This window comes from Diabrotica undecimpunctata, chromosome 1 (genome assembly GCF_040954645.1).
Source record: "Diabrotica undecimpunctata isolate CICGRU chromosome 1, icDiaUnde3, whole genome shotgun sequence".
Taxonomy (NCBI): domain Eukaryota; kingdom Metazoa; phylum Arthropoda; class Insecta; order Coleoptera; family Chrysomelidae; genus Diabrotica; species Diabrotica undecimpunctata.
The window spans coordinates 35,897,863-35,920,862 of record NC_092803.1 but is presented as its reverse complement, the minus strand read 5'-3'; the positions used below and the strand labels follow the sequence as shown (position 1 = coordinate 35,920,862).

At 31.8% G+C, this 23,000-nt stretch overlaps 1 protein-coding gene across 1 annotated transcript in view; it reads right to left on the bottom strand.

The window, feature by feature from the left end:
• Positions 1-7,956: 7,956 nt before the first annotated feature.
• Positions 7,957-23,000, bottom strand: part of LOC140447800 (2-Hydroxyacid oxidase 1-like) — a 43,952-nt gene continuing 28,908 nt past the window's right edge. Inside the window, exons 6-7 of the mRNA XM_072540669.1 lie at positions 22,347-22,575; positions 7,957-8,169 (exon numbers count right to left, since the gene is read on the bottom strand). Coding sequence (XP_072396770.1) covers positions 8,102-8,169; positions 22,347-22,575 — 297 coding nt within the window. The 3' untranslated portion in view covers positions 7,957-8,101. The remainder of the gene's footprint in view (positions 8,170-22,346; positions 22,576-23,000) is intronic.

The following is a 23,000-nucleotide window of genomic DNA, read 5'->3' as shown; positions in this document are numbered from 1 at the left end:
ATTGAATATATTATGAATGTTTCTCCCGTTGAAACGCTTCTTCTGCCTTGAGTTGTCCAATTCCTCGTTCTATGCAAAATGAACTATCAGTTCTCAGCAGCCTCCTATGTAATTGGCAATATTAAACAAGATATTGCAATTTAGTGTCTTCAATGCTCTCCTTCGAATGCACGTACCTTTCCAATGATGCCAGCCTCTTTTCCTCTCGCCAAACTTATACGTAGAATACAAGTAGGAAAAGTTTACTTACAAATTTGTACCAGATCAGCTACCGTCGGACACACTTACTTCACCAACTCACAACTTATTCTTTATCACTTACTACCCCTGGATACCACCTCGAAAACCAACCATCTCACTTTAAGAAACTGGAACTAACTAACTCTCTCATCTCATCTATCCATCCATTCAACCTCTCATTATACACACCCACATCCACTTTCCAAATTCTCGGCCAATCAGAAATTTGCATACCACTCCCACATAAAATCAGAAATACCTACAAACTTTATTAATTCATATTATTTCTACAAGGACACTTAATTTCTACTGGGTATTTACATATTCCGAAAAAATCATTTATTTATTAACTATTTTTATTGTCCTGTTCATGGCGCAAACACAGTTTACGGAACACTTTATGGCTTAAGGGGAAAAACCATCGTTAACTTCTATTCATTGTACCCGCACTATTCACTAGTTATATTTATACAAAAGATTATTTATGACTAAGATTACCTTTGGTTAATTCCAGGCAGCTCGGAGTATTTTTATTTTCTATAATCTCTGAAATATTGATTTCATCGTACATTTAATATCTTTCCTCTTCAATTTTGAATACCACAACAATATATATATATATATATATATATATATATATATATATATATATATATATCAGTCAGATATCGGTCAGATAAATGAAAATCACCAAGTTCTCGGGAAAAACCGCGTTGAGAATTTAATGCTCGACGTTTCGGCATCCATATGGGAGCAATTTTCAAGATGGATACGGTTCCGTTCGAGGTCGGGGTCTCAATCTGCCTACTCCCCTCATTCTTGACGTACCAGTATCGTTGTTTAATTGAGGAATCAAAAAGTCAGTAATCATGGCTCTATAGCGGTCATCATTGACTGTAACGTTCTGGTCAGCATCGTTTTTGAAGAAATAATGACAAACTGTCAGTTTTTCTAGATGTAATGGTTTCTCAACATACACTTGAAGATTATCTTCACTCCAAATGCGGCAGTTTTGTTTGCTGACTAGCTATTCAACCAAAAGTCAGGTTGTCGCTAACACTGACAGTATGATTTTGAGTGACGGGTGGAGCGGACAGTATTTTCTTTATGAGAGGTCTCCAAGTCGAAGGTAACCGTACGCCGTCATCACTTTTATTGAGAAAATTTGGCCTTTTTTCAATTTCTATGGCTTCTTGAAAAATTCTTGGTTTATAGAAGCAGATGGGGGCTATGGTTCTGGAGTTTTCAAAATCAATTTTGTGAGCTGTATAAAGATGGTGTTGACCTAGAGCTGAAATTGAGTCGGAATTGCGAACAGAAATAAAATGTTCATATATCCCATAGAGGTAAGTGGAAAATAATTTAATCTTACTTCCGTCTTCCCTAGTTCTTATCAGGTCACTGTATTAAATAGAGTGCCTAATAATTATCCGAAATATCAATAGTTGTTTACTTATTACTTAATGAGAAAAAATTTCAAGGAAAAACTATACAAAACATTAACAATAAATATGTACTATATTCGTTAGATTATTATCGAGTAACTATATCAAAATAGAGAGAAGGAACTTTTCTCCAAATAGTATTGGAAAATTAAGAATAGAAGGAAGATACAAGAAAGACGAACAAAATCAGTTCATGAAAAATCGAAAATATTATGTGTAATGGCTAAGTTAGTATAATAACACAGAGATGAAAAGAATTATTTTAATTTTCACTATTAGACAAGGCGAAAAGTTCGGGTTCTTTCGGAAAAATATTCCAATGAGATTTTTTTGCATAATCACTTTCGTGAGATATTCATCAGCCAATTCTTATCGGTACACAAAACATGGGGGTTCAAATTAAGGGTTGCCACTTAGATTTCTCATCCCTCTCCCAGACAAAATGTACGGCGTTGCAAAAAAGTTAATTTATATACCGATTCGAAATATTGTTCTGAAGCTATTTTCTTCGCGCATCTTAAAAAATTACTATTTTAATGTGAATAAGCCACAATTGAAGTTTTAGATAAGTTTATTGGCGTTTTAATTTCCACGTCGGAAATCATGCTCAAAATACAAATATTCATAAATTAAACAAATTGGGTTTTTTGTTACTTGGTGAAAGTTCTTCTAAAAATTTAATTTCATCTAACCCATTTATATTGAAAATTTAGACAAATAGGTATTATACATTTTAAAATAGAAGACTTTAAAATTATATTACCAATATAGCTGAGTTGCGTTCCTGGGCCGACTTTATTGTAAGATAGTTCATCCGATTACATGAAATCAACTTTATCTTAAGAATATCCGTCAGAAAAAGCATAGCATGTGATTCGTCTTTAAAAAGAAAACTACATGCCATGATGACAGTAAAATTCTCCTGGTAGTGATTCCATCGTCAATCATGAGGAAAAAATCAGGAAAAAACCTCATCCCGACGTGTTAAGTATTTTGTCTTACATTTAGTTTACTCTCAATAAACACCAAATTCTGATTTTATATGTGTTATTTACATATTTTACATTTATAACATAAGCGATATATCCTCGATATGTTACTGATTTACTAATAGTGGTATTTTCCTTTTATTAACTTCCTCTTTTAGTATGGGTAACCAGATCCTACTGCATTCTGCCGAGGAATTTGCGATACAGTTGATCTCATTTAACATAATTAGAGCAGCTTCTTTGATTTAAAAATTTTTACGAAGATGTAGAGGCAATAACTTAATACCAAAGGGCTTTAAGTTATGTCCAGCATCAAGCAGAAGGTTGGGAAAAATTCTGAACAGAGCCAGTTTATCCATGATCCGAGAAAGATTACAGTTTCATAGATTCAATTTATTTTTTGTTTAACAAGATATTGTAAGTATTGAAAATTTGCTTTTCAATGTGATATCAAATTCTGATTTTGATCGAATTATTTTTACTTTACATATAGTATATGAAAATTAATATGAAAACAAAGAAATATACATTTAAAATAAATATTTGAAATAAATTTATTACTCTTTTAGAACAAAGCAGTATACATGTCATACTTTAGATAACCTCAATAGAAATAATGGCGTATAAGCGACAGTTGTCAATCTATCAAATAGACATTTAAATGCAATGGAGAGTTTAATGACAAAGGATCTAATCTTTGCTGTTATTCATCCATCTATTGCAAAATTAGACATAATTGAAGACATTGGATAAAGGTGTCATGTCACATTTTGTGAACAAATGAGATAGTGCTATTTTTGGACTTTCCTGGTATATATGCAACTTTTAAATTCGACTCTATTTTTAAAAATGTTAAGGTTAAAAAGATATTTGAGTGATAAAGGTGTCATGTCACATAACTTCTACTAGATTTAGAAAATAGGGGTGTTATGTCACATTTTTAGGACTTGACACCTTTATCCCATAAGCGTTTTGATAAAAAATAACTAACATTTTATTATGGGATCCAGAATTAAACGCATGTTTAAATTATTAGAAGAACAAAAGTCAACTTTGGAATTATTAGTAAGTATGTTATAATGATGTTTCACTAATAGTGAATATTATACTTTTAAAGGTTCTATATTAATATTACAGTTAATATTTACATTGGTATTGAGACATTTTTTATTTGCAGATAATACAAACGATAGTTTTCAAGAAGCTACTACATAATGCAGTAATATAAACGAATGTTTTCAAGATGTTACGTCTATTAGTGAGTATTCTCCATGCAGCAATGAAAACGATTCTGATGACTCGGAAAATACTGGTAAATATAATAAAGAAATGCCTATTTGAAGGAAACATACCAAGGGAATGGAATACTGCTAACACAATATTAATACACAAAAAAGGGGACAATACAGATCTGAAAAATTATCGTCCAATATCACTACTATCACAACTTTATCAAACATTCACAAAAATAATTACAAGTAGATTGACAACAAAGTTCGATGTATATCAACCAGTAGAGCAAGCCGGATTTAGAAAAGGGTTCAGTACATGTGACCATCTTCACACACTAAAGGTCCTAATAGAAAAAGTTAACGAATACAATTTACCAATCTGTTTAGCATTTATAGACTACGAGAAAGCTTTTGACAGGCTATTGAGGAAGCACTGGTCAACAGCAGAATAGATTCTAGATATAGGATATTAATACATAATATTATACCAACACGCTGAAATGGTAGTCACGATGGATAACGGAATGAAAACGAGGCCAATAAAAATCAACCGAGGAGTAAGACAGGGAGACACCATATCTCCAAAACTATTTACTGCCGCACTTGAAGACATCTTTAAATCACTAAATTGGGAAACGAAGGGACTGTCGATAAACGGAAAGTATTTAAACCATCTAAGATATGCAGATGACGTAGTACTAATAGCCGAAAGAACTGAAGAACAGCTGGAAAGAACTGAAGACGATGATCGATGAGCTTCATACGGAATCCATAAAAAAAAGGACTGAAAATGAATCTGAGTAAAACTAAGCTAATGTCGAATAAAGATGATCAACCGACGATAACCATCCAAGGAACAAAAGTGGAACATGTAGAAGAATACATATATCTGGGTCAGAATATCAAGGTAAACAAAGAAAACCAAACTACCGAAATAAGCAGACGAGTAAGAATGGGATGGGCCGCATTTGGAAAACTCTCATACATACTGAAAGACAAAAAGATACCCCAAAACCTTCGAACCAAAGTGTTCGATTCTTGTATCCTTCCCGTTCTCACTTACGGAGCTCAAACCTGGACATTCACAAAAAAGAACATGGACAAGATTCGAAAAACTCAGCGAGCCATGGAACGACAGATGCTTGGTATCTCACTAATAGATCGGCAAACGAACGAAGCAATCCGGAACAAAACAAAAATAAAGGACGCCGCGAAACAAGCAGCTAAATTAAAATGGAAATGGGCTGGACACAACGAACGTCTCGAAGATGGTAGATGGAACAAAGAAGTCGGAAACTGGCGACCGTACGATGCGAAGAGGCCAAGAGGAAGACCTCAAATGCGCTGGAGCGACGATATCAAAAGAGTCGCAGGACCAATGTGGAAACGCCTAGCACACAACAGGGATGAATGGCGAGAAATGGGAGAGGCCTTTATTCGACAATTTGGATAGAAAAAGGGCTAAAAAAAAAAAAAAAAAAAATAGAAAAAGGGCTAAAAAAAAAAAATAATACAGAAAATATCGAGGAGGTTAAGCTTAACTGTTTCTCTACAAATGAACATTGTAGAGAACATTGCAAGATATACTAATTACTGAAGCCAAAACTGAAAATGAAACGATTTTATCACCCAATAAACAAAATATACGACACGTCACCGCTAATGATGAGCAAACTTTTTTAAAAACAAAGTTGTTTACACTAAAACCAAAAGTATCCAAAAAGCGACCACGTAATCCAAAGTAGTGGAAACGAACAAAACCTGCAAAACTAAGACAAATGGGTCAAGAATATATTTCGCAAACACGAAAAGGAAAGAAATCAAGCTTGGTGTACTTTGTACAGAGCAGTTTTGTCTGAATTGTACGAACAAGTTCAATATAGAGGATAGAGAAATGTTTTTCAGAAAATTTTATGCTTTGAGTAGGAACGCTAAAAATACTTTACTTTTTAAAAGTATTACAATGCAACCAGTAGCTCGTCATCGTCATCGTTCTAATACAAGATCAATAAAAAATTACACCTTCAAATATAGAATAACACACAATAAAAAGGTAATAAGAGTGTGTAAAACTGCCTTTTGCTCTCTGTAGGGAATCGGCCGAAAAAAAGTTGAAAGTCTACAAAATTCACTAAGACTTGGCCAATCTGTACCGTCACCTGATCAACAAGGACGTTATGAAAATCGTCCGCACAAAATAAGTGATGATGTGGTCAACCGCATTGAAAGACAAATACAAAAGATTCCAGCTGAAAATTCGCATTATTCAAGAAACAAAAATGCGTACAAGAAATACCTTTCTCCTCTGCTTAATGTAAATAAACTATACGAACTGTATATACAAGACTGTAAAGAACAGAACTTGGATAATGCATATATGGTTAAAGCTTCTTTCTACAGACACATTTTTAAAACTAAGTTCAATTTATCTTTTGGCTATCCGAGAAGCAATACTTGTAGTGTATGTAACGCTGGACAGAACTCGAAAACTGGGCATTTGCTTAACAAGTCTCAACAATTTGATAGGCAGGTACCATCTGTTACAAAAAACATATGCTATATAACAATGGATCTCCAACAGACCATGCCATTGCCGAAGTTGTCTACATCACTTTTACGTTTTACTTGAGGTAAATGTGGATGTTCAACTTCGGTATCCATTGCAGGAAACATTCAGGACACAAATCTTATTTTTTCACATGGACAGGGAATATTGCTAATAGAGGCAGTAATGAAGTTGGAATGGTTGGATGTTGCGGTTTTGCAAATTATTAAAAGAGGAGAATCCTGAAATTGACCATTTGATAATATGGTCGGATTCATGTGCAGGCCAAAACAAAAACTTTTTCATTACCTGCTTGTACCAATATTTAATTTTAAATAACTGGTTTAAAATAATTAAACATAAGTATCCCGAAGTAGGACACAGTTATCTCGACTATGATCGAGACTTTGGTCGAATTGAGAAAGTGCTTCGGAAGCATCAAAATATTTATACACCAGACCAATACCGTGAAATCATCAATTCTGCTAGTACTAAAGACAGTGTGTATGTAAATATAGAGCATTTCTTTTTTTATTTCGAAGCACTTCCAACCATGCTTCATTTAATGAAAAGAGTGACAAATACAATTTACGAAAAAGTTAACCTAAACTAAAAGTTTAGATCCGTTCATTCCATATTTGGAAGTGGATCTACATAAGAAAAGTACATCTTAAGTTGAACCTGAATCGATTACATTAAGACAGCTGCCCAGATGCGGGGGTCTTACAACTGAGAAAATGTCCAATTTAAGAGATCAACTCAAATTTATTGATCCCGACTAGAGATGGTTCTATGAAGATGTTTTAAAGCAAAATCAGAACAGCCCCAAGACCAAAAATCGTGCTAGTTTAGTTTTGATTAGTGTTAAAAATGTTTTATAAAGAATAATATTATGTTTAATAAAGAATAACTTACTTTCATATCTATATAACTCCTTTATTCACAATAAATCATATAAACTTTTTCTTGTAGGTTAATGGATAAAGGTGTTATGTACACAAAAAAATATTTTTTCAAGAGATTTGCATCTTGAAATATTTCTGAAGCATATCACAGACAATACTTTAAACTCATTTAACTAATAGAGTTTTACCAATTTCAATCTAAAACATAATAGAAAAGTTCCAGATCAAAATGTATTTTATCAATTTACTCAGAACTAAAAAAATGTGACATAACACCTTTATCCACTTATGTCTTCAATTATCTCAGTGGAGAATAAAGAATTGGGATTACCCAGTTTTTCCCACGAGAGAAAGAAATGGAGTACAATTGTCATTGAACAGGCCAAATCCCAGGCAGGATTGAAGAGCTATAGAATAAAGATGAGTAATATAATAAGGAATAAATCTCTAATACCTTAAAATGAACTACAATTTTAATAACTTATTGTAGATTAAAATAATCGTATGAGGTTTTAATATAGAAGGACATATTATGTAGAAAAATCGAAGTAAATTTTGCCTCATTATATTTTGTTTTAAAATACATATACATAAGTATTAACAAAAGACTATTTTTTAAGTTTATATTTACTTTTCATATATAATAATAACCTATATTATATAACAATTATTTAATATTCATTAGTTGGCAGTTACTTGGTGTTTCTTTACGGTAATGTAGAGTTTTAGTCAATATTAAATCATACTAAATTTTAGAATAAAAGGATTCATGTACCACGAGATCCTTATTAATATCAGATATGCTGGTACAACCTGCAAAGAAGAAATAAAAAATGTTTATAAAAACATAAAAAAAATTATATTAATCATATTCATTACTCGTTAAACCAGTCGTGTATTATTATTGCTTATGATTATATCATGAGTCACAGCAATATGAATTAAACGAGTCATTAATTGTTTTGGATGATTTTATTTTAAACTAAACGCATTATCTCTCATTTTGGTATTAAGTAATAGGTACCTCATTTAGGCTTCTAATTCTTTTAATATGTTATTTTGTCGTTTAAGTCTTTTTTTGCATACCCGAGTCGATAGCCGTAGAGAGCGGTTTGTTTTGATATTGCTGTCGGTGCGAGTTTGATAGTGATCGCTATTGTGTTATTTTGTGAATTTGTTTAGTGCAAATTAGGCCCATAATTTGGTATTCCAAAAAATCTAAGTATGGAAGAAGATGCTATTGGAGGTCATAGACCGCCCGATGAATTACATTCCGTAAACACGTCTGAAAAAACTAATATTGATGATAACAGGTCTGTAAATACTTTAATTGATTTTGAAAACCGGTATAAACCCAGCAATAAGGCCCCATTCTTTGTGTATATTGAACACAAAAATAAAAATATCGGTAGGTTATTTCCAATGAAGGTAGGACATTTTTTATTAAATGATTCGTCCATTAAAAATGATGTACTTGATATAAAAACAGTTGGCATTAATAGGGTAAAAGTCATTTTTAAAACTTATTCTATAGCAAATAAAATAATTAATCATGATTTAATAAATAAAAATGATCTTATAGCTTATATTCCAAAATTTTATACACATAGAAAGGGCATAGTCCGTATGGTTGATACTTTCTTTTCGGAGAATTATTTAAAGGATGCGATAATATCCGAGAGACAAGTGGTAAATGTTCAAAGGATGCAACGAAAAGTAACGAACAACGATGGCACAACTCAATTAGTATCAAGACAAATGATAATTGTAGAATTTTTGGGCAACGAGGTTCCACAAAACATAATAATTAATTTATGCAACTTTTCAGTAGATCCATACATACACCCGGTAGTGCAATGCTATAAATGTCTCAGATATGGTCACTCCTCAAAACAATGTAAATCTAAGGACAGTAGATGTAAAAAATGTACAGACACCACCCATACTGTAGAAACTTGTAATGAAAATAATCATTGCATATATTGTAAAACCAACGATCACACCTCGTTGTCTAGAAAATGTCCAATATACGAGAAACAGAAGAAAATCAAAGCAATAATGGCATCAGAAAATATAACATTCAGAGAAGCAGAACAATTACATAACAATCCAAGTTACGCAAAAATAATAACTAATAATAGATTTTCTATTCTAAATAACACTTCCAATTTTCCCAGTTTACCTACCTCGTCTAACAATGTCCCTAATTTCACATTAAATAAACCGGTAAGGAAAACTATTCATACTTCTACAAATAATAAACGTAAAGCAACTTCTCCACCAATTTTACCATATACCTCTGCGTCAACTTCTAGCAAAAGACCTACCCCTAAATCTAATCCTATAATACCCAATCCCTACAGGGACGAATTTATTGACTATAAAGACAAACTTATATTACTTGTCACATCTCATATTAATCAACTTATGTATACCAATAATCAATCTCAACCTATATGCAATTTAGAAAATGAATTAAGAAAACTTATTTCTAATAATTTAGAAGAAACAGGTAATAACACAGAAACGGATAATTTAGCGACGAGTGACAATGAAAGCATTCACTCGTATTATTAATTTCCAAATGCACAGTCAACTTACTCAATCTTCCTTAAATATTTTACAATGGAATTGTAGATCGTTAGTAAGTAATAGGGATAGTCTCATAAATTATATTAATAATTCTCATGTAGATATTATAATTTTATCCGAAACTTGGTTGAAAAACCAAATAGACTTGAAATTAAAAGGGTATAATTTTGTTTCAAAATGCCGTGAAAGTGGCTATGGCGGTGTAGGCATTTTCATACTAAAGGGCATTGATTATCAAATAATTAACATTAACTATAATTTTAATACCGGAATAGAAGTGTGTGCAGTCTTACTTAACAAAATTAATACATCTTTTGTGTCTATATATAAACCATCTGACATCAGAGTAGAAAAGACTGATTGGATACATTTATTTGAACAATTCGATTATAATAAAACAGTTTTTTGTGGTGATTTTAATGCCCACCATTACATGTGGGGTCCGATCCCGGATGACCGTAATGGTAGAATATTAGTCGAAAGCATGGATTTTTTCGAATTAGTTTCTCTAAATGACGGAACACCTACTAGAATCGCCGCGAGTGGCAATCATTCTGCCGTTGTTTTGACTATCACCTCAGCCTCATTAACAAATCGTATAAACTGGTCAGTATATCCCGACACATTGGGATCCGATCATTTTCCTATTAAAATCGTCAGATCAATTTCCAATAACTATCAGTACAACAAAAAACCTCAACTTTCTGAAAATCTCATTAAACAGATGTTAGACCAACTTGCACCTTCATCTGCCTCTGGTAATGTTGGTAGGATTCAGTGTGGCCAGATTTATTTTCCTCGTGTCGCCAATCCAATCTCAAAATGTCGCCAATTTTCGACAGATGTCGCCACTAGTATGACGTCATACGTCACTTTATTAGTGACGTATCACTTGTTTATAAATAAATATTTTTTATTTAATACAAAAAATTACTTTGGTAATAAAAAATGAATTTTTAAAATTAATATGTATTGTCGTTTCGTACAGGTACCATAATAATAATGGATTAAAAAGTTATTTGCTCATTGGGGGACTTTTTATATTTTCGTATTTCTTTTCAGTAACTAGACTTTCTTTATTATGTTTTATCTTAATTCAATGTTATCATGCACTTTATTGTTATTTATATTACTAATCTAGCCTAATACGTGTTTGCAAAAAAGGTAGGAAAAAATGGCTGACACTATTTTGTGATGAAAACTTTTATTATAATAATGTACATAGTAATAAAAAAAGGTATTGAGGATTTATTAACAATTTTTATTCAAAAATACAATTATCATTACAAATACTTTTCACAAATACTAAAAACTTTAGCTTCTTCAATATCTGTTTCAATGTTATCATGTTCACTTTTATGTATCTTAGTCTCATACATATTTGAAGTAAACCTTGTCAACATCTCATCTGAGGGCTCAAATGTTTGACAGCATATATTGTTGACATAAAAGTGATATTTTATAATTAATATTGAATTCAGTAGCTTCAACATCATTTTGTTTCTAATCTTGGTTTTTACCAAATTCATTATGGAAAAAACTCTTTCCACAGAGGCATTTGAGCTAGGAAGACTTAACATTTTAAAAGCAAATATGCTGAGTTCAAAAAACAACAAATCACCTGCTGCATTTATTAAGTATATTCATATATTATATGCATAAGTTATTACCTTTTTCCAAAACTTAAGAGGGTCATCAGATATGCCTTCTGGAAAAATCTCGGACCAACTTACAGATAATATATTTCGATACTGAACTTCTAATTCAGATATAGAGTTTTGTGCAAATTGTAAAGGTAGATCAGTAAATTTTGGTCTTCTATGATTTAATATAATAGTTGGACTAAAATTTTGTGCCTTTTGAAATACTTCCATATGGGTAGGCATACGTTTGACAAGCTCTAGGATTAAAATTTTAATAAAATCTAAGCATTTCTGCTTAAGAAGCAAAATTTGTTCTGGCGACATATGAGCTGCTTCAGCTTCAAATTCCTTTTGAAAGTAATATCCGAAATCACAATCATCCAATGCTAAATAGTTGTTATCATATTTTAAAGAGTTTGGTAATGATTCAAGATTTAAATGCTCTATTAGACCAGGTTTTAGTATTTGCCTTACCAGTGACCATATAAATGTCATAATATCTTTATAACTTTTATAATGATCTATATCAGTTTTTTGAAAATATACATTTAAATTATAAATTTGTTTTAAATATGGTAATAAAAATTGTAAAATCAATTTGTTTTCCTTATTTTTATACGTGTCATATATTTTAGCTGTGTGGCATCTTTCTGTTACATAGTTAATGGAAAAAAATGTCTCCAGCTCCAAATACTGGGAAAGAATTTTTTCAACAGTTTTAAACCTAGAAAGCCATCTAGTGGCTGACAGCTGAGTTAATTTAGAAAACTTATTTTTTTCATTTAAGTTTATAAGGTCAAAAATTTCTTTGTATTTAGCAACTCTTAGTGAGCTATACTTGAACCAATTATATGTCTCTTTTAACAAAAAATCTACCTCATCTTTAAAAACTTCTGAGGCTTTGGAAGCACACAAATGTAAGGTATGGCAAATACATTTCACTAAAATTAAATTATCAAGATCTAATTTTTCTTTTAATAATGTATATAAAGAATGATGTGTTCCACACAAACTATTAGCACCATCTGTGCCAATACCAATAAGTCTGTTCAAATTGCAGTTAATACTTTTAAAAAAATCAAAAATACATGTAAATAAATTTTCTGCTGTTGCTTGTTTTACAGCAATAAATGTAAGAAATTGTGTTATAATTTCATTTTTGTTCTGTGAATAGTATTTAATACAGACACACAATAACTTTTCAGTAGAAACATCTGTCGATTCATCAACAATTATAGAAAATGGAGAATCTCCCAAATCTTTAATAAGCTCAAACATTAGTGATGGAGCTATTACCTCTTTGATTAAAGCAGAACACTTTGTTCTGTGTAATTTTATGGTTTCTGACTGTGCTGTATTTGAGGTGGATTGTGTCAATGAGCTAGCAGAAGTTGATTTGACATTTATCTTATTTATTATCTCCCCAATGTGGTCAACACTTCGAATTGTGGTATGGGTTGCTACATAAGCACTTAGAATAAGTTCGTTTCTCTTTCGCATGTGGCTTATTTTATTAATACCTAAAATTAAAAGAAGGTTATAAAAAAGACAAAGAGCTGTGTAAATATCATTACCAAAGCTATGTATACTCAGCTGCGTTTTATCTATTTTTGACATGTTACTTTTATGCTTAGAGGTCCCAGCGTGTTTTAATAAATCAGCTTTGTGTGAGCGAAGTTCTATGTTACATACTTTACAATAACTCTCTATAATTAATCCAGTACCTGATTATACATTTTTTTGTTTTCCTATCAACCATCCTAAAAATACCAAACTTTACCTACTGTAATTCCATATCTACTTACTTAATATTTTGTGCTCATGCATTAAGCCCTGCTAAAAAATCCGGAAATGCCACACAGTAAAAAATAAATATATCTACTAACCTTTTAATAATGGTTCGTGCTCCCATTCTTTATTATGCTTTTTGGTATATTTTGCCCATTTACCCATATTGCTATTTTCTACCTTCTGGTGACTTCTTTTATTCAGCGTAAACTATAAAGACGGCAGTTTTAACGTGTCTTTTTTAACTTCGGGGTCTTCAAATTTATACCGAAATTCTATTTAGCATGCGTTTATACTACCATTTTGACTTATCTATTATCTATGTGCGTTTTCTTCATCGAGCAAAAAGACAAAAGAGGGAATGTAAAGGTAGTGGGGGCAAAAATATTGTTAGACAGGAAGTGCCATCTTGAGAGGCCAAATTAAACAAGGAAAGAGAGTCTTTCCTTGTTTAAGAAATCAAATTTAGTTTGGTTATGTTATTATTTGTCCCAACTGTCACATGAAATCTTATTTATATTGAAGTTTTTTAACAATTGTTTCACATTTTAGACTGTTATCGTTAATATTTAATTAAAATTTTCTCGTCAGACACATTCTGAAAACTATTTTATAGCTACTGTTAATAAGTGTCGGAAAATTTAAATTTGGCGCATTCGCATTTCCGGATATGTCCGCCATCAGAGGCCACTTTTTTGGTCGCCTTTTCATAACGATTAGATTCCCTCTTTCGTCTTTTTGCTCGATGGTTTTCTTTCAGCAAAACAAAACAGTTTTTTAGGTTAGGTCGTTAGGTAGCAACTAGCAACGCAGGTTGCCTTCTTCACAGGTGCATAAATAGGTGACTTAACAACACAGACCATACATACTCTCAGAGTATGTATGGTTTGTGCTTAACAACACGGAATTTACAACTTTTACACGTTGTTGACGTCAGAGATTGCAACAAACGTAATTGGATGAAAATGTGAGATCTATAACTATATAAAGTGACTTATGCTAAAAAGTATAAAATCGCCCAATTTGCGATTTGCGACTTTCTTAAATTTTTTGTCGCAAAGACTTGTTAAAAGTAGCCCAATTGGCGATAAATCGCCCAATCTGGCCAGACAGGTAGGATTAAAGAATTTTTTCGTTTTAATACTAGTGTAGATTCCATGTCAAAACCTTTTACTCCTTCAGAACTTGATTTCGCACTAAAAAAAAAGCAGAAATACAGCCCCCGGTTTGGACGGTTTTACTTATAAGATATTGGACAAATTGAAGTCAAATGCCAAAGATGTTCTCTTACAAATCTTTAATAGTTGGTGGTTGAAACAAGAATATTGCGATACTTTAAAAAATATTATCATATGCCCTTTACTCAAATTTAACTTAAACCCAGAACTTCCATCATCTTATAGACCCATTTCTCTATTATCATGTGTGACAAAATCCTTTGAAAGGCTTATAAAATTTAGATTAGAACATTTTATTGAAAGTAGTTCAGTTTTTCCCTACTCACAGTATGGATTTCGTAGAGGTCGAGGTACCATTGATGCTCTCATACATTTAGTTACGGATATTCAACTCTGTTTTTCAAAAAACGAATTTATGCTATGTTTGTTTCTAGATTTAAAGGGTGCATATGACACCCATCTAGATAAAAGATTATCTGTAAATATAATAAATTTGTATGTGAATAGAAAAATATACTTACGGGACCATAGAAATGTATTACACGGTCCAAGAATATTATATAACGGTCTCCCACAAGGCTCAATTCTAAGTCCTTTATTATTTAATGTTTATACTGCAGATCTGCATGGTTTGATGGATGAAAAATGCAAAATAATTCAATATGCAGACGATATATGTTTATATACCAGCCATAAATCCTATGAAGATTGTATGTTGAATCTAAAACTTAGCTTTAGTAACTTAGATAAGTGGGTGAAACAAATGGGTTTTAGTATATCACAAGAAAAATCTTCGATTGTATGTTTCACTAGACGTAGACAAAAAGTCACAGGCAAATGCCAGATAGGTGATTATAATTTCCCCTTAGCAGAAGAGTATAAATATCTAGGCATGATCCTAGATAAAAAACTCTTGTGGTCCAGCCATATAAAGTACGTAAAACAAAAGTGCGAGCGTGGAATTAACCTTCTGCGTTTCGTCTCTAAAAAAAGATGGGGTGCAGATCAAAATATCTCTTTAATGTTTTATAGATCCTACATACGATCCATTCTGGATTACGGTTGTGTTCTTTACGGTTCAACATGCAAAACAAATCTATTAACTCTTGACAGAATACAATTTAAATCAATAAAAATTTGTCTAGGAGCTATGATGTCTTCACCAAACCAAGCAGTTCTAGCAGAAGCCCAGGAACCACCTTTACACATACTTAGGCAAATGTTAGCCAACAAACGTCTAATAACATACAGATCGTTTAATACAACTATGGTTCACAAAATAGGTTTACTTTTGACAGAAAATTTAACAAATTCTTATTGGAGAATAAAAAATTCTCCTCCTCTTGCAGAATCTTTTATCGATACGAATTCATTTCAATCTTATATATTACAGCTCCCAAAATTTCCTTTTTACATACAAGACTTTGAAGTTCTGATAGACAAACCAACCATTATAATGCCCTCTTATTCAGACTTGCCAATTTTAACTAATATGATATTCAAATCCATACTAAGCAAATTAGGGGAAGATTTAACAATAATTTATACAGATGGTTCAAAAACTGTTGAAAGTACTGGTTTCGCTTTTTTTTGTTTCAAACAGCAATTATGTTGAGAAATATCGAATTCCTGAATGTTGTTCTATTTTTACAGCCGAGGCTGCTGTTATACAGAAAGCACTAACTTGGTGTGTCACTAATTATTGTGAGAACATCGTAATAGTATCAGATTCTCAGGCAGTATTACAAGCTATTCGTAGCCATCCATTGGATAGTTTTCAAAACTCCATTATACTTGATATCAAAAAATTATTACATGATCTAAAATTCACAAAAAAAAACAGTTACTTTACTCTGGGTTAAAGGACATAATGGAGTAATTGGAAACGAATTAGTGGATGGTATGGCAAAAAATACATCTGAGATATCAGAAATTACAAATTTTTACTACTTTAAAGATCTTTTTTCTATTATCAGGAGTATTGGCAGGGAAAGATGGATGTCAAAATATAAAGAGGTTCAGAAGACTTCAAGAAACCATTACTTTTCTATTCATCCATGCTTACCAAAAAATATTCCCCATTTTAATTTTAACTATAATAAAGTACATTCTTCGTTAATAACCCGGTTAAAACTTAACCATGGCCTCTTTCCAGAGCATCTGCATAGGATTGGAATCTATGAAACCCCTTTCTGTCCTTGTGATGGTAAATCTGTCGGAGATTTGAACCACTTATTTTTCGATTGTCCTAATCATAGGGAACAGACTCGAAGCCTATATCTAGATTTAATTAATCTCAATATTAGCCTACCAGTTAACATCAGCAATCTGTTATCTTATTCTGACAAATCTATATATAATATTCTAATCAAGTTTATAAACGATTCTAAAGTAAAAATTTAAACATCCTTATAACAATTTTCTGTGGCAAAAAGATTTTTTGTCTAATGCCATCTCTCTCTCTCACACACACACACACACACAAGTCTTTTTTGTAAATCTATTTATATTTAAACAATTTGGATTATAATAACGCTGGTGATCTTTTCGTCTTAACAAATTTGAAGTATTTTAAAAGTAGTTTCTTGCATGCTTTAAACCACAATTATTATAACCACAACGTTAGACTGAGAGTTACCAACTATATATCTGGTAAAAAATCATTGATTTTACGTAAAAAATTTTATTTGAGGTTTCTAAAAGGTATATGAGGGGTAGCTGATGAAAAATCCGTGAAGACGTAGGTATAGCTGATTTTGCTTTGTTTCTGTTTTAAACAAACTTAAAAAATGAAAAAGTCATTTTTTTGTCTACAAAACGTTTCTTATGCAGTTTAGTGAAAAATAGTTTAGATAAAAATTGTAGATCTGTATAATATTGATCTGATATTACAGGACTGTATTCTGAGTTGTCTAAATCAGAGCCAACTGCAGAAACATGTTTTTTAACCAGAGTGCCCAAAGCAACCTGTTACAAGATTATAGGAGGAACATCTTCTTCTAGACAGAGAAGAAAGGATGGTGACAAATTCAGACAAATAAAACATAACTTAATTGAACCTATAACCAGAACAAGATACAAAATGTATGCCGCTAATATTTTTCCAACTATTGAAAGCCTTCGAAGTGAATTGGTTCGAAAGGACATTCTCTCATGTGCATCAACAACACTTTGATTATTTGTTAAAGCCAATAATTTTAAGTACAAAACTATAGACAAGCGCCAGGCACTAATGGAAAGTACTGAAATAATCTGAAATATCAGGCAGATAACTGAGTATCAAAAAATGAAACGAAATATTGTATGATATGTATGATACTCATGACACGACACCGTGAAAAAGGTGTGAAAAAAAGTTCAACGATTAATAACAAAAAGTGGTCCAATTCAGTACAGCCCAATAAAGGACAAAGAATTATAATTTTATACTGCGGTGGAGAAACTGGATGGATCGACGATGTATTATTAATATCTGCAAAAAAAAATTAAAGACGCGTCTCTAGGTTACCATGAGTATATGGAAATTTCAATTTTTGAATCATGGTTTGAAAAATCTCTTCTTCCGAAATTACCTAAATATAGTGTGCGTGTCATGGACAACGGATCATACCATTCAAGATTAATGAAAAATATTCCAAATATAACTTGGAACAAATTACAAATTCAGGAATTTTTATTTGAGAAAGATTTGTATTTTGAGGCATAATATAGTAAAAAGCAATTGTGAGAGGTAGCTCATAATAGACAGTATCAGAAGGAATATTTTGTTGATAACTGTTCGCAGTAATGGGCATACTGTGCTTAGATTTCCTCCATATTATTGTACATTGAACCCAATAGAGTTAATATGGGCTCAACTTAAAGGAATATCAGGAGAGCTCCTAAATTTTCGTCTACTGTTTTCCAGTTAATTAGAAGAGAACTCACAAAGATCACAGCAACCAACTGGAAAAATGTAATCAAATATGTAATCGGATTGGAAAATGACTATGTTAACTATTTACCAGCATTAATCAAACTAACTATAAATTTAGAAGATACAAGTGATACCAGTGATAACAGTGACTCTGAGTAGATTAGCAAGCGGTTAATTTTAATTAGGTGTCAATTGAAACCTTTATTTTTATTGTTATTGTAGATATTCTCGTTTTGCTTATATATCTTTGAAAATAGAGTAAAAACACACTTCTTGATAGAACAAAAAGGTACAAAGTATTTAATTTAAAATAGCCCAAGTACTGGTTACGTTATTATAAAATACCTGCTAGGTATATATATAAAAAAAAAATTTAATAAAAGTTTTAGACCTCTTACTCATTTTAAAATTATGGAGGTACTAAGTCTTCTCTAACACAGTGTCTAACCAAAGTTCTGGTTCTTTAATAGAACGCCTTGTATTTAATTTAAAAAATGAATTCTCTATTTTTTCTGATTACAATAACATAAAAGTTATCAGGGATAAAATAGGAAGTTTTAATACACTACTCAACAATTGAAGTGGATAATTTTAAAATTCCTAAAATTAACAAATAAAACTATTTTTAAAATAATTGCCTGTACTATACTCTATAGGCTATCTTTATTGCCAATATTTTTTGCATGTGTTTTTTTTCTCCCTATTCTTATCCGCCCTTATCTCGTACAAAGAGAGACATGTTGTTCCAAACATGAATATATCATTCGTATAAAAGTGCTTGTATTGGCTTTACCAGTTGTCAATAAGTCAAGAAATCTATTTATCACAAAAACATTATGCCACAAAGACGTTTAGAACTAGTGCAGCTCGAGCAATTAGTTCGTTGGATCCAACAAGGCATAACTCAACAAGAGGTTACTATGAGGCTAAATGTGTCGCAAAGTGTGATAAGTCGTGCATGGAATCGGTATGTAGCAACTGGATCTGCAACATACAGGCATAGAGAAGGAAGAGAACGATCTACAACTCGACGGCAAGACCGTTTTGTAGTTCTGACGGCAAGAAGAAACCCAACATTCACGGCTTCCAGAATTAACAGTATCTTCAGGCATGCTACTGGACGAGCGATTTCCAGTCAAACTGTCAGAAGACGGTTACATGCATCCAGTTTAAGGGCTAGACGGCGCGCTACCCATCCACGACTAACTAGGGAACAGCGTGCATGCAGATATCGCTGGGCGATGGAACACTATCAGTGAAATTTCGAAAATCGTCTCTTTACTGACGAGTCCATATTTCATTTGTATACGAATGATGGCCGAATATTGGTGTGGAGAGAAAGAGAACAGCGTTACAATGAAATTCTGAGAGTCCCAACCACTCTTTTTGGAGGTGGATCCGTTTGCGTGTGGGGAGGCATATGTTTTGACGGTCACACGGACTTAGTCGTTTTAACTAATGAGACAATGACTGCTAAACGATATCGAGACAGAGTCATAGTACCAATAGTTGTTCCATTTTTTGGTGCAATAGGAGAACAATTTGTTCTGATTGATGATAATGCTCGCCCTCACCGTGCGAGAATTGTCAACGAGTGTATAGAAGCTCATGGCATTACAAGAATGGAGTGGCCACCGTGTTCACCTGATATGAATTGCATTGAACATGTTTGAGCCGAAATGTCTAGGCAACAAAACAGGCTCCTTCAACCGCCCCAAACCTTAGATCAGTTGGCCAATACATTACGCGCGATTTGGGAGCGTATACCGCAGCAGTTCATCAATACTTTAATAAGAGGTCTTCCAAATAGAGTTAAGAGCACTAGGGCGACACATAGGTGGACCCACAAACTATTAATTTTTCTTTTCGGGATATTAGAAATTGAGTAGGAATGGAAATTTTAGGTTTGTAATTTTACAATTTTTGTTTATTTTCTTTTTTTTTTTTCTTAAAGAATTTCTTTCTTTCGGTTCATCTGTATGAAAATACGAAGTAAAAATAAATCTTTATTTATATCACTCCATTTTTCTATTTGACCTTATAAACAAAAAATAAAATACACATTTTCATAATATCCACTTCAATTGTTGAGAAGTGTACTTATGAGCATTTGTGTTCATAAAACGTAAATATTTGATCATACTGTTTAATTGTATAGGATAATTAGGTACCGTTATTAACATTTTTTTTTTATATAGGTATTATTATTTTACAATAAGTTTTGTTCAGTCGAATCTATTAGTATTATTACTACCTAGGTATATAAGAAGTTGATAACACCCATATTTTTTATTTAAACTTTATAGAAAATGAAACTTGTTGGTAAAATAATATTTAGGTACTGATACCCACATAATATGGACGCTATTGTTCAGTAGAATATCATAATGGTCACTCTAACACTGTTGCCAATTTGCTAGTGTCTTACTCGCTCTTGTTCCCGTAAATTTTCCAACAAAATTACGTGCCTACTATAAATGTTCTTCAATTTATGTGTTTCTAAATTAAAATATATACAGAATTCACTAAGATAGTTGCAAAAAACCCTTAATTTTGCAGTAATTTATAAATGTTAATAACTTTGTTTTTTGCATAACTACTACTACTTCAAATTTTGGTAGCTAATAAGATATTAAAGTGAGCTAAATTTCAAATAAATCGACCGAATAAAGTATAAGTTATTCAATTTGTTTATACCGGAGAGCGATTATTTAAACAACTGTTCTTGCCCAGACACTCACTCTAGAGGTATTCTGTTAATCGAAGTCGATTTTATATGGGTATATTTTTAAGGTACATTAACATACTGCAATATTGTATTAAATTTGTTATTAAAAAACAGTTTGAAAAAGTACTGACTTTTTAGCTTATAACAAATTATAATAACTTTGACTTTTTTTATAAATAATATACACTTATCAATAAAATTTAAATATTTCTTATGAAATAATAGTAAAATAAAATAACTTATTTATGTAATTAATTATTTTTTCGGGATTTTCCAAGAGGTGAAAATAGCACAATTCTTATTATTTTGTTGACCTACCTCAGTTTAAAAACATGTAGGTTCCACGTGACATAGAAGCCAAGATATTGCAAATTTTGCCAGAGTGCTTTAACTTCAAATTTTAAGTTCCAATCTAAAAAGAAAACGAAACTCGGGCAGTGCTCCCTTTCACTTTTCCGTGACGGTAATTTAAGAGTACCACCATTTTAACGGGCTGTAACTATTTACTCTATCGCTGTATATGCCATCTATAAGTTGCATCACAAAATATAGATCTCCATTTAGAATACTTTGAATTTTTAGCTCTTAATGTTAATAAACAACGGAAGTATGATTTTAAGAATAAAATGCTATGATTTTAAGAATAAAATACTATATTGGTTCCTATTGGTTATAGAAGGTGAAAGTGCCGTTTTTTCGCCAGCTTTTGATTGAGCCTACATATAACTATGTGGCATAAACAATATCAAAGTTGTTATCAATGTTTATAAGCTAAAAAGATAGCCAATTTTAAACTATTTTTTAATAACAAATTTAATAAAATGTTTTTTAATACACCCTAAATCTGGAGTTTCATGTATTGTAATATACAAAATAGCTGTAGACTTACAGTTGTTTAAATAATCGCTCTTCGGGATAAACAAATTGAATAAATTATAAACTATTTGCTCTATCTGGATAATATTTAGCACACTTTAATATCTCATTAATTATCATAATTTTAAGTAGCTATATTAAATGTCATTATGCAAAAATTAAAGTTATTAACATTTATAAATTACTGCAAAATAATGGTTTTTTGCAATTATCTTGGTCAATGTATGTATCATTATTTTACTCATATTTCATACATTAGTTATAATTACCTGTAAGGGCCATAATGTTATCCAATTCATGTTTAAGGATCTCTAGGATTTTCTTGCTTCCTTTTTCTCCATCGTGAGTTAAACCCCAAATAATGGGTCTTCCGACAAACACCATCTTGGCACCCATAGCTAAGGCTTTAAAAATATCAGTTCCGTCTCTGATTCCTCCGTCCATATAAACATCTACACGGCTACCAACTGCTTGAACTATTTCTGGTAGAACATCTATCTAGAAATAAACAACATAAAATTGTCAATAAAAAATATAACCCATCTTCTACCATAATTATGTTTACGTGAGCTGAACAAGTATATTATTGGGGTGCTGATCATCGGCTAACACAGGCTGTTACTGTATAAAATTTGAATGAAACACGCAATAATGATAAAAGTAAAAATCATAATTCACCACAAAGATAAAAATCGGAAGTATTTAGAACCCGTCAACAAGATATATGTACCAAAAGAGACATAAAGAGTAACAGAAATAAGCAAAAACACATATATTTGTATCACAGAAAGTGACGGAGTCGAAAATAGCGACGGAGATAAAGAAACTAACAGACCCATCACATACAAAATAATATACAGGTCGACTAGATAAATAATCGTTAGATCAGAAACACCAAAAATTGCCACAAACAAAGAAGTTAA